At 38.1% G+C, this 13,367-nt stretch overlaps 1 protein-coding gene and 1 pseudogene across 2 annotated transcripts in view; both read right to left on the bottom strand.

Annotated features, from left to right (window-relative positions):
* The window catches only part of LOC309608532 (small ribosomal subunit protein eS27 pseudogene), a 211,917-nt pseudogene that overhangs the window by 46,123 nt on the left and 152,427 nt on the right, over nt 1-13,367 (bottom strand). The gene's annotated exons all lie outside the window — the stretch shown is intronic.
* The window catches only part of CMTM6 (CKLF like MARVEL transmembrane domain containing 6), a 41,613-nt gene continuing 34,678 nt past the window's right edge, over nt 6,433-13,367 (bottom strand). The window contains exons 3-4 of the mRNA XM_082348783.1: nt 11,728-11,826; nt 6,433-9,178 (exon numbers count right to left, since the gene is read on the bottom strand). Coding sequence (XP_082204909.1) covers nt 9,056-9,178; nt 11,728-11,826 — 222 coding nt within the window. The 3' untranslated portion in view covers nt 6,433-9,055. The remainder of the gene's footprint in view (nt 9,179-11,727; nt 11,827-13,367) is intronic.

The following is a 13,367-nucleotide window of genomic DNA, read 5'->3' as shown; positions in this document are numbered from 1 at the left end:
GGCTCTGTTGTTGCAGCGTGTGGGCTTAGTTGCCCCGTGGCATGTGGGATCTTACCAGCATCCCCTGCATTGCAAGACAGATTCTTAACCACTGGACCACCAGGGGAGTCCCCATAGTGGTTCTTTTTTTTTTTTTGATCTGATATATGAATGTATTGTGAAATGAATACCACAAAAATGTAAGTTAACACCTACATCCCTTCATATAATTACCCTTGTTTTGCATGTGGTGATAACATTTAAGATCTACTCTCTTAACAACTTTAAAGTATATAATACAGTATTGCTAATTACAGTCACCATGCTGTACACGAGATACCCAGAACTTATTCATCCTATAGCTAGAAGTTTGTACCATTTGATCAACATCTCCCCACTTCCCCCACTCCCAGCCCCTGGCAACCGTCATTCTACTCTCCATTTCTATGAGTTAAATTTTTTTTTAGATTCCATATATAAGTGGGAACATACAGTATTTCTCTGTGTCAGACTTATTTCATTTAGCACAATGCCCTCATGGTCCATGCTGTCACAAAAGGCAGGATCTCCTTCTTTTTATGATAGAATTATATAAATAAATATTCCACATTCTTTATCCATTTGTCTTTTAATGGATACTTAGGTTGTTTCCATATCTTTCTATCTATTGTGAATAATGCTGTAATGAACATGAGTTGCAGATATCTCTTCAAGATAGTGGTTTCATTTCCTTTGGAGTTATACTCAGAAATGGAATTGTTGGATAATATTATATATTAGTTCTACTTTTAATTTTTTGAGGAAACTCCATACTATTTTCCATAATGGTTGTACCAATTCACATTCCCATCAACAGTGCACAAGGATTCCCTTTTCTCCACATCTTTACCACCTCTTGTTATCACTTGTCTTTTTTTTTTTTTTTTAATTAATTTATTTTATTTTATTTATTTTTGGCTGTGTTGGGTCTTCGTTTCTGTGCGAGGGCTTTCTCCAGTTGCGGCGAGCGGGGGCCACTCTTCATCGCGGTGCGCGGGCCTCTCACTATCGCGGCCTCTCTAGTTGCGGAGCACAGGCTCCAGACGCACAGGCTCAGTAGTTGTGGCTCACGGGCCTTGTTGCTCCGCGGCATGTGGGATCTTCCCAGACCAGGGCTCGAACCCGTGTCCCCTGCATTGGCAGGCAGATTCTCAACCACTGCGCCACCAGGGAAGCCCATCACTTGTCTTTTTGATAGCCATTCTAACCGGTGTGACCCATAGTGGTTCTTTAATGAATAATTTGACTGCATCCACAATAGGTTGTAATAGGCCATATGGTCCAATGATGTTTGGTCCTTTTCAGAGTTGTATATAACCTAGTACTTTTTGTTCAATTAATGTAAGGAATGCTACGGCTAGAAGAACTGCAACAATGAGTATTAAGATATTAATTATAAACATTGTGTTAGGGAGAGGAGTGGAACCTCTGATTATAAAGATTTAAGTTTTATGAAGTTACCGGGCTCTGTCACCCTAACAAACCCTTTTCTTGAGTAATTAGGAATTAAATTAAGATTATATATATATATATAATCTTTTTTTTTTTTTTTTTTTTTTTTTTTTTGGGCTGCGCCACACGGCATGTGGGATCTTGGTTCCCTGACCAGGGATCAAACCCACACCCCCTGCACTGGAAGCACAGAGTGTTTACCACTGGACCACCAGGGAAGTCCCTATATCATTAATTATTTTAAGGCACTTTTATAAAGTAGGCTTTATTTCCCTTGCCCTTTCAAACTGGGGAAAATATAGAGTAGATAGAAACCGACCTGGATGACTCCTGTCTGAACTCGGATCAAGTAGGACTTTAATCGTTGAACAAACAAATCTTTAATAGTGGTTACACCATTGGGGTGTCCTGATCCAACATTGAGGTTGTAAACCCTATTGTCAATATGAACTCTAGAATAGGGTTGTGCTGTTAGCCCTAGGGTTACTTGTTCTATTGATCAATTTTTTTGGATCAATAAATGATAAATTATTTTGACTAGTAGGTCTAGATTTTAATCACTCGGAGGCTTTTTTGTTCTCTGAGGTCACCCGGACCAAAATTGTTAACCCACATGAAATTTTTGTTGTCCCTTAATCATTTATTTTTTGGGTTAGTTAAAGCTCCATAGGGTCGTCTCGTCTTATTTTGTCATTGCCACCTCTTCATGGGAAGGTCAATTTCACTGATCGAAAGTAAGTGACAATAAAACCCTCGTGTGGCCATTCATATAAGTCCTCATTTAGAGAAAAATGGTGATGTTACCTTTGCATGGTCAGGATACCTCGGTCGTTTAACAGATGTCACTGGGCAGGCAGTGCCTCTAATACGTCTTATGCTAGAGGTGATGTTTTTGGTAAATAGGTGGGGTTTGCGTTTGCAGAGTTCCTTTTACTTTTTTAAAATCTTCCTTAGGTGTATAACTGTATAAAGGTTAACAGTGTATTTGATAAATAGTTTATCGTTGGTTTCATTTATTTACTGTTAATTATCAGTATAGCATTGGTCACTGATGTAAGCTTATGCAAGGAGAAATATTTCTTGTTACTCATTAATATTACTGCTTCTATTAATAAGTCCAGTATTAAACTAGGAGTTGATTAATTTGTTGTTGGTATTAAGATAATTATTTCGTTGGTAATTCCGTGGCAGTCCAGTGGTTAGGACTCTGCACTTCCACTGCAGGGGGCACGGGTTCAATCCCTGGTCGGGGAACTAAGATCCCGCAAGCCACATGGTGTGGCCAAAAAACAAAACAAAACAAAACAAAACAAAAAAAGGGAGAAGATAATTATATTGTTGAGCTTGAATGCCTTCTTTTTTTTTTTTGAATGCCTTCTTAATTGGTGCTGCTTTTAAGCCAACTAAGGTATTGTTTATATTTACTCTCTAGATAAGGTTGTATCCTGTTTCTAAAAAGCTGTACCTTTTTAGATGAACATTTAGAAATACATTAAAATTTATAGTTTTTTTGGTAATTTTTAAAGTTGAACTAAGTTTCTGGACAACCAGCTATCACCAGGCTCATTAGGCTTATCACGTCTACTTATAAATCTTCTCACTATTTTGCCACATAGGTGAGTTTATTCTGGTAAACTGTTCATAAGTAGCTCGTCTGGCTTTGGGATATTTAACTTAAATTCTCTTTGTTAAATATTTACTAGTTAAATCACTATGCAAAAGGTAAAAGGGATAAGCTTTGCTTTTTATTACTTTTAATATTTCTTTCATCATTACCTTATGGTACTTTATAATGTCAAAAAATTTTTGGGGACTTCCCTGGTGGCGCAGTGGTTAAGAATCTGCATGCCAATGCAGGGGACATGGGTTTGAGCCCTGGTCTGGGAAGATACTACATGCCACGGAGCAACTAAGCCTGTGCGCCACAACTACTGAGCCTACGCTCTAGAGCCCACGAGCCACAACTACTGAGCCCGTGTGCCACAACTACTGAAGCCTGCACGCCTAGAGCCCGTGCTCTGCAACAAGAGAAGCCACTGCAATGAGAAGCCCGCAGACCGCAACGAAGAGTAGCCCCTGCTCGACGCTACTAGAGAAAAGCTCACGTGCAGCAACGAAGACCCAATGCAGCCAAAAGAAATAAATAAATAATTTTAAAAAAAAGAATATAAACAAATTGGTTCCACCGCTTTGCAGACCCATTTGGAAATATTTAGCCATGTTGAAATTGCATATACCCTCTGACCCAACAATTTGATTTCTAAATACACACCCAACACATGTACACAAGATGTTCCAAGTATGTTTGCTCAATGCAACACTGGTTGAAATGATCAAGAATTTTAAAAAATTTTCTATAAACAGAGGAATGGTAAGTAAATCGTGGCATGTAGTATACGTATGATGGAACACCAAGTAGCAGTTAAAATGAATGAACTAGAGTTACAAGTATCAGATAAATTTCAAAATACTATTGACTGGGACTTCCCTGGTGGTGCAGTGGTTAAGAATCTGCCTGCCAATGCAGGGGACATGGGTTCGAGCCCTGGTCCGGGAAGATCCCACGTGCTGCGGAGCAACTAAGGCCATGCACCACAACTACTGAGCCTGCGCTCTAGAACCCGTGAGCCACAACTACTGAGCCTGTGTGCCACAACTACTGAAACCTGAGCGCCTAGAGCCCGTGCTCCGCAATGAGAAGCCCGCACACCACAACGAAGAGTAGCCCCTGCTCACAACTAGAGAAAGCCTGCGTGCAGCAACAAAGACCCAACGCAGCCAAAAATAATACATTAAAAAAAATACTACTGGGGCTTCCCTGGTGGCGCAGTGGTTGAGAATCTGCCTGCCAATGCAGGGGACACGGGTTCGAGCCCTGGTCTGGGAAGATCCCACATGCCGCGGAGCAACTAGGCCCGTGAGCCACAATTACTGAGCCTGCGCGTCTGGAGCCTGTGCTCCGCAACAAGAGAGGCCGCGATAGTGAGAGGCCCGCGCACCATGATGAAGAGTGGCCCCCACTTGCCGCAACTAGAGAAAGCCCTCGCACAGAAACGAAGACCCAACAGAGCCATAAATAAATAAATAAATAAATAATTAAATTAAAAAAAAAATACTACTGACTAAAAAAAGCAAACTATACCACGCTGTACACTGTTTATGGATACATCTATATATATGTCAGATAAGAAAAACAGGAAAGATATCCACCAAATTCAAGACAGTGTTTACCTTTGGAAAAGGAAAGAGAATAAGATTAGAGGTGGTGGTACTTGAAAAGTATAACTTCATTTTCTCTTTAAACAAGGGCCTTAAAGCAAATATGGCAAAATGTTATGATCTACTAAAGCTGGGTGGTATCTACAATAAGCATTATCCTCTGTAATTCCAGTGCTTGACATGTTTCAAAAAATTTTAAAGTAGCTAAATGCAAAGATATCAGGGAAAGAACAATACTTTCCACTTTTGTTAAACCAATTTTCTATGGTAGACATTATTTGTAGAATTATAATTTAGTGTAAAAAATAAAACAAGTTTTTCTATTTTAAATTGTTTTGGGGTAGTCAGGCCTACAGAAATTTTTTGCTTTTAATTTTAATTGAAGTACAGTTGACTTACAATGTTGCAGAAATTTCTTAAACTGGAAATTTTATTTCTCCTAGCTAGGTCACAATCCTTTACATGCTGATGACAGACTGTTGATCCCTAACCCATGACGCTTTCTCTTGCTAACAGAACCAATTTTGTTCAGGTATCAGAAGGCTATATGCTTCAAAGGATATTCACAACCTAAGGGGAGGAATCTTGATTACTTTAAGCCAATCACAGCAATTCTAGTCTCCATGTTAAAAAGTGATTTGGAAACAGGTATTTAATATCTCCTAGTAAGATAAGTAGGTGAAGTCCACCAAGGGGCTTCTGTGAAAAAGGAACACGTTGGAAGGACATGGAAGAATCAACAACCTCTTCTCTTCTGGCCTTTGGACATTGTTGTACAAGCAGATGATGCCTGGAGATGTTGCCACCATCTTGCGAAACCATAAAGGGTCAATCCAGAAGACAAAAACTCTCACAGCAGAAGGTGGATGGGCAAGGACTTCCCTGGTGGCCCAGGGGAAAGACTCTGTGCTGCCAATGCAGGGGGCCTGGGTTTGATCCCCAGTCAGGGAACTAGATCCCACACGCATGCCGCAACTAAGACCCAGCATGGCCAAAATAAATAATAAATTAAAAAAAAAAAAAGTGGATGGGCAGAAAAACATGGAAAGAGCCTGGGTCCCTGGTGAGCCACTGAATTTACCAGTTGTGGAACTGCCCTACCCAGACTTCTTGTGAAGTAAATTTTCCTTACTGTTTAAGACCCACTTACTTAATTAGGTTTCTGCTCCTTGCAGTTGACTGCATATTGATAAAATCATGCTCTTTATCAAAACAAAACACAAAACTCCGAAGAATGTACAAATTCCAGTGAGTTCTTGACGACTATAAAAAGACCTTGTTATTCTGTACGTCTGGAGGCAGGAATTTTGCAAACTACACAAATAGTTGTAGCTTTACCAGAACCACCTCAGTTTTGCTTCACACTTTCCCAGTCATTGAATAGCTTGCAAGAGAATGTACCTATTTTGTTTTTAGGATTGTTGGCCACACCAAGAAATGTGATCGAGTCCAAATTTGCTTCTTTGGGAGTATTTAAAGGTATATTTAGTCCGTAACATTCCTTTGTAACTCTTCACACACGGCTCCCTAAAAATGCTGTTTCAATGTGTATTCCAACTTTCCAAGAAGAGGGACAGCCCATGGGTAGGAGTTGGACGTGTTTCTTTTCTACCCATGCCCCACGCCCAGGCAGATCCAAAGTCCAGTATTCTTACCAAGGTTGTGGAGCCAACTCCTAGAACTCCGGAGAAAGCTTTCATTTAAACACCATGTTTTTATAATAATTAAACAACTACAAAGGTGTGAACGATAAAGTGGGTTTATTTAAAAAGAAGACTACAAAATTTGACATTGAGAGAGATATAAAAGACTCAGGATTTAAAATTATTAAATACAAAAATGATTGGTTATAAACAATGTAAAAATACATTTCCCAGTCCCCAAACAAAAGTAGAGCAGTTATAAAATTTTTGTACTGTATGTGCATTTCCCTTATAATTTTTAAGAACCATTCTAAACAGTCTATTTGTGTACAATATAAATTTACCATAAACGTTAATAAAAAATTATTTTACATTTGAGTTTACTAAGTGTGCCCTTTTCTGTAAGTAACAGTATCTTTGGTTTCAAGTTCACCTTGAAATTTTTATTTACCACAAAGATCTTTTTACTCCTAACTCCTTCTACAATAGAAGATGGAGGCTAATCAGTCATGGGTCCTGTAAAAAACAATGTGAAGAAAGGTTCTAGAGTGAGTGACCCAAAATACCAGTGAAGATACTACCTTTCGGTGGCCAGCTCAGAGGTCCATTCTGTGCCAGTGAAACAAATGGAAGTGAAACCTCAGAACAAGCAGAGCTTAAGTTCCACGCCAACATGCTGTGGATGTGAGGCCAGCAGAGGACATTCCATCAAACTCAACTGAGCCCAGTGCAGGAGTGGGGACCCTGAGGTAGCCCAGCTGGTCTGCTCTGAATCCCAGCTGGGTGCAGATGATACTTAAAAGGACAACAGTATAGCTGGATGTGAAATTTGAGAACCTGCCTATCATAAGCTGCTTATCTTTGAACCCAAGACCCAGGCTATTTCTCCTCTCTCAGACAGCACACCTAGTAAAAACAGCATCCAAGATTGGTTTCATTATCTCCCAAGCAGGTAGTGGTGACATCACCACTAGCACTAGCATCCAAGCTCTGATACAAATGGATAAGGTTCTGAGTCAGTAAGAGCAGAAGCTGTGTCCGGCCATCTGCGTCTGAAAACCGTCTACAACACACAATTGGCAGATGAGAAATTAAAAAAGGATGAGGTCATTAAACTGTCTCACTGGAAACAAACATGATTCCACTCTTTCAGACAGAAAACCTACTAGCCCAGGAGACTTTAACCAAAGTACTGAAGGATCTGATGCATGGGCTCATTGCCTGAGCCCTACAGTCTTGAGTCAAAAAAAATCTACCAGCAGGACAAGAAAGGTCTAGTCTGTGAACCACTTGGTCAGAAAGGTCCCGTTTAAAAAAAAAAAAAAAAAAAGGACCCACTTTAAGAAAGGTCTTGTTCAAAGTGCCCTGGCTGGCTGGCTCTAAGACAGCCTGCCAGCAACAGACAGTTCTTCCAAATTATCAGAACTGGTTATGAAGTGTCTTCTGAGAATAGTTTGACTACTCCCTTACACCATCAACAGTATTAAACTGGGCAGGAATCTCTGGATATTCACTTTCTTAAGAAGGTCTCCTTTGAAGAAAAACCAGAGCAATGCCTATGTGGGAACAAGAACCCTAAAGATCCTGCTATATACTCTATGCAATTAAAAGGGCCCAAGATTCTGGAGAATCTGCCATCAAGGAAGCCAGAGCCAGAGGCCCAGCTATGCCTGATGAAGTAGTACATGGACCATTCTGATAAGGAGACAGAAAAGGGAGGCTCTCACATCAAAAATCAAAGATTGGGGTTTTAAAAGAAGATTGGCTCCAAAGAAAACACTGAACAGAACCTGCAGAGCTGTATTAACTTCAGTAGAAATAATCATATGGCAAAAGGGAACAAACCATTTTCTATCTCGTAGTATGAACTCATCTCTTCAGGCATTTGGAAGTGGTCGAGGCCTACTTTTATAACTACTTTCACTGCATTGTGCAAAAGTGTATTTTATCTTTGGTCCTTAGTCATGATAGCAGTTTCTTCCATTTTTCTATCTTTCTATATAAAGATCTTTTTTTTTACTTGATACTGACAACCAAAGTACAGTATAAACATGGGGTTACTGATGCTGTTGCTTTTGTAACATGGACAATACCAACATCTCCCATACATTTCTATTAGGCTATAAAAGGTCTCAGAAAGAGTTAATTATTATTATCCTAAAATGTTACAGTATAATTTTAAGGCTGAGTGAGATACAGTAAAGCCTGGGTTTTACATTTTAAGGAAAAAACCTAGACCAACATTTAAAATATTGATCTCTTAAATATACATTAAATTTTATCCAGTCATCAAAAAGCAAAGTTATAGTTAAGCAAATTAATTTAAAAATGAAACCATTTCTAAATGGATAAACTTAATCCTGCTGTTTATACATCTATAAAGCATAATTTGAAAGCTAAGCCTAGTAACAATGACAGAATAATTTATCATCAGTTGAGCTATGTGATTTAAAGGAACAATTGCCCTCACCTCCAAACAAAACAAAACAAAACTTCATCTGACACAAGTTTCAACCGTTACCAAAAGAAAATATATTTTTTAAAACAAAAAGCCCTCTGGCCCAATTTGTGGTGACTGACACACAGTCCAATCAATACTGATCAAACTGCCTTTCTGCCTTGCGCTCCAAAGGAAGTGGTTTAATAATGACAGACTCTACAAGAGCTTCTGCCAGGACTCAGGCACCACGCAGTGGCGACGTAACACCTGTTCCCTAGAGTCTCTAAGCATTAAGTGGTTCACTAACAGTAGCCTCAGGTTTTCTTGGCCGGGGCTCCTTACGTTTTTCATAGACCATAATGAAAAAGTCAGACAGGAACACAAAACTTGCTAGAAATCCAAACACCTGAGGAGGAAAAAGGGGCAAAGATTATATGAGGAATTCTGCAATATACTGTCACATTTCCTACTTGGCTCTGATCATGTTTTATACAAGCAAGACAATTCATCAATTTATCTTAAACACATCATTCTTAACATTAGTGGTTAAAAAATTTTTAAGGTCATCAAAAAATGGAAAGAAGTTACAAAAAAAAATTCCAGAATAATGGTCATTAGTCAAAGTCTCACAAAATATTAATGTCCTGTCTTGTGTGTGTGTGTATGTGTGAGGTGCCAATCTATGAAGCTAAGGTTAATAGATGAAAAACAAAATCCTATAACATGATACAAAACACCGGATTGTTAGCAATGGTTTAGACTGACACACAGATGAGAAGAGCAGGCAGCCACGCCTAGGTAAAAATGGAAAAGGTTATTTGTATCAAAACAGAAATTCTATTTGGAAGATACTTTTAGGTTAAATGGTTCAATTACCTAAAAAATATTTTCCAGCTCGCTGTCACACTGTAATGACACAGCAACATGACGCCACTACCTACACTTCCTCTTCCTTAAATCACTTCTTCCTCATTGTACTCTTCTAACATCTAATCAAACATTCTGAGAATTCTGTCAAGAGACAGAAGACCATGGTGCAAATTTAGCTTCTTCACTAGCAAAACCCTTAAGGAAGGGGGCCAAAGAAGTGCTCTGTAAAAAGAGAAAATCGATGTAGGTCACGGCTAAAGTCTCAATTCTAAGGCTCCATCTCCATGAAGTTTAATATTTTGTCGTCGTTTGCTGCAGTCTCTTGCCCTTCACACCCCATCCCTCCATTCTGCCTCATTTCACTGTAAAGCAAACGGAGCTCCTGATTCATTAATTCAACTGGATGTCCCCAACACATCCAACCAAAATGTAATTATCAATTCCACCCCTCGAAACCCAAGTCCCTTCTTCACTCTGGAGTCTGTATTTTGGCTTGATGGCATCTGTCCCCTTATTTGACTGGCAAATTTATTTGACACTTTAAAGGCAGATCAGATGTCATCTTGTCTACGAAGACATCTCTGACCACCTTAGAGAGCTCCGGTCCATACAGGACCCTCTATGCATATAACCCAAATGATCTTCTAGCTCTTCTGTTCACATCATAATTTTTAAAAAAGTGGACTCCCTCACTCATTTAAGTCTATATAATTTTCATAATTTAAATAGTTGCAAGAGGTAATTTCCAGCATATTATAAATACTGAGCTTTTAAACCACCAGTCACTCTTAAATATATCTAATGAAATCTGAATACTGTAATATTCTGACACACCACCTAATTAAAACACACAAATAAGCTTTTTTTTTAATAGCTGGTAATTTTAGGACATGCTTTCTTTTCCCCCCACGAACTCAACATTTCCTCAACTTTATTTTACTTCCTCCACAGGATTTTATAGTAATACATTTTTATACTAGGAAGTATTTTACTGATTCACCCTATCATACTCTTCTGCAACAAAAATATGATTACAAACAAATTAAGCATAAGGCTTTTTTTCTCTTCAGCTGTTTCATGTATCCATGACTAAATATTACTTACTGCTAGAATGCATCAAGGTTCGGCATTAATTTTATTGTTTTGTTTTTACACATTAAGTACTAAGAAACCGTGTTCACATAAATAGATAGATATGTTATAGCCATCTAATTCTCTGAACTCCTTTTGAGTTGTTCTATCATAAAAAGCAGTTTTAATGATCTATTAGCTGACAGTTCAATTAATTACAACTTCAATTTTCTTATGAACAAAGCATTAATTGGAAATCAGCTGACTAGTAAGAGGTTTGTTAACCAGTTGTTAGTTGTTCATGTTCACAGCACTGGCACCAATTAAGTCCATGATCCTTGATTTGTAATTCTGAAGTCCAAAAGGCAACAAAAACTCGAAGTTTCATGATTCACTTGGCTCAAAATTGACACAACGTAAAACTCTTTACAGTCTTTACCTATCTTTTTACTGTGAATATTCAGATGCTTCAGAAATATTAATATGTTGGATTACAAGGTGCTGCCCAGGCCCTCTGAAGGTGTGTAATACAGTATATGCACAGTATTACCTTTCTAAAATGCAGAATATTCTGAATTCTAAAAAACATTTGGTCCCTCAAGGATTTCAGATAAAAACATTTACTTATCTATCTCTTATACTAGGCTGAACTTTGGGGTCATTTCTCCTGTCTATTCTCTACACCTAAAACAGCACCTGATATGTAGATGTGTTTCTGTTGAACCAAAAAGGGGAGAAATGTAAGATAATCAAGTCAATTTTACCACTTCCATTAGCAATAAAGTTCATATGTGGCTTCAATGGATTTTTGTTAACAAAACTCAGTCAAATTCTAAAGACAGGTTCTAGGTTTTTAAGGCTATCATATTTATTTGCTTTTAGGCCTCTAATCAAATTACACTAAAAAATAAGTTAAAAGACAAACCACTCTCCCTTACTGTATAACCTGTCAAGTACTTTCCAAATTCCATATTTCTAAGCAAATAAAAATAAGCAAAGATAAAAGTTACTTACAATTGCAGCAAGTTCAGCCGTGGTACTGTCATGTGTCAAAGAGAAAAAGATGGATGCCACCAAAAACACCAATCCTGTTCCCACAGTAATATAAAAATCCTATACATACACATAAAACACAAGGAATACAGCATGGTTAGGGTGGCTGAAAACAAATGTTTTAATTTTTAACTTTTAAAAAACTTCAGTGACTTTTTTTTCTTGACTCAAACTTACATACTTCAACTTCTAACTTTTCAATAAGCCTGGTATTTGATAAAATACCCTGTAAAGGAACAGTACGCACACTCTGGACAGGGCATATTCAGAGAGTACATCACAAGATAATGTTTTAATAAAAATAGTTCTCCATTATTACTTATTGTGGAATCTAAAAAGTAAACAAATGAGTAACAAAGACCCACAGACACAGAGAATAAACTAGTGGTGACCAGTGGGGAAAGGGGAGGGATAAGATAGGGGAAGAGGATTAAGAAGTACCAACTATCACGTATAAAATAAATAAGCAACAAGGATGTATTGTACAGCACAGGAAAATCTAGCCGTTATTTGGTAACTAACTTTAAATGGAGTATAATCTATAAAAATATTGAATTGCTATGTTGTTCACCTGATACTAATATTGTAAAATCAATTATATTCTATTGCAAATAAATAAATAAAAATGAAATAAAATAAAAACAGTTCCCCAAAGGTCATGCATGTGTGTGCTTATCTTTTTTTCTAGGATGTATTAATTTTTTAAAAATATTCATTTATTTATTTGGCTGCACCGGATCTTAGTTGCAGCACGTGGGATCTTCGTTGCCGCGTGCAGGATCTTTAGTTGCGGCATGTGGGATCTAGTTCCCTGACCAGGGATCGAACCCAGGTCACCTGCACTGGCAACACGGAGTCTTAGCCACTGGACCACCAGGGAAGTCCCCTCTCTAGGACATATTAAGATCAAAGCCAAAGGATTTATTAAATCCCACATTACTTCCAGCAAAGAACAGCATTTTTCTTCCCTTTCAACATAATCCATGCTAGGATGGCCTCTCTGAGAGTACTTCAGTGCTTTTAAAGCACTTTGGAAAAGAGAGGCTCAAAAGGATCACCCATCATTAACTAAAGACACTTAGGCTTTCTTGGAATAGCATGTCGTTTTCAATTGTGCCAAGTGGGTAATCCAACATGAGCTTGTATGATGAGATTATCTACTACATAAAAGCATCCACATCTCATCATAATGCAGTTTACAGCAATGGAATTCTTCATGGTTTGCAAGTGCTCTCTCAGGCATCACCTCAGGAGGCTCGCTCTCAAATGCCAACTGAAAACAGTGCTTGACATACATACTTGATTCAGAGGAGAAACTGGAAAAATGACAGCCACTCCGAAGTGTTTTAAGTCTGATACTTTTTGAGTTTTCTGAAATGCAATCTCCACTAAACCTAGTATCAGTAAAACTACCCAAAACAGAATTCACTATTTTGTTAGTTCACTTAACACTTACAAGAAATTGCAGAGATTGCCTCTTTGCTTCTAAAAGAGGTGTTTTTCTGCAGCACTTTCTTTTTTCCTATTCCTTTGAATTGAATATTATTTAAATCTGTTACATACAAATATAAAACTCTATTTACTAATATTTGGAGTACACT

This window comes from Balaenoptera borealis, assembly GCF_965194805.1.
Source record: "Balaenoptera borealis genome assembly, chromosome: 12".
Classification (NCBI taxonomy): domain Eukaryota; kingdom Metazoa; phylum Chordata; class Mammalia; order Artiodactyla; family Balaenopteridae; genus Balaenoptera; species Balaenoptera borealis.
Note: the sequence above shows the minus strand (reverse complement) of the source record. Positions and strands in the feature narration are given on the sequence as shown.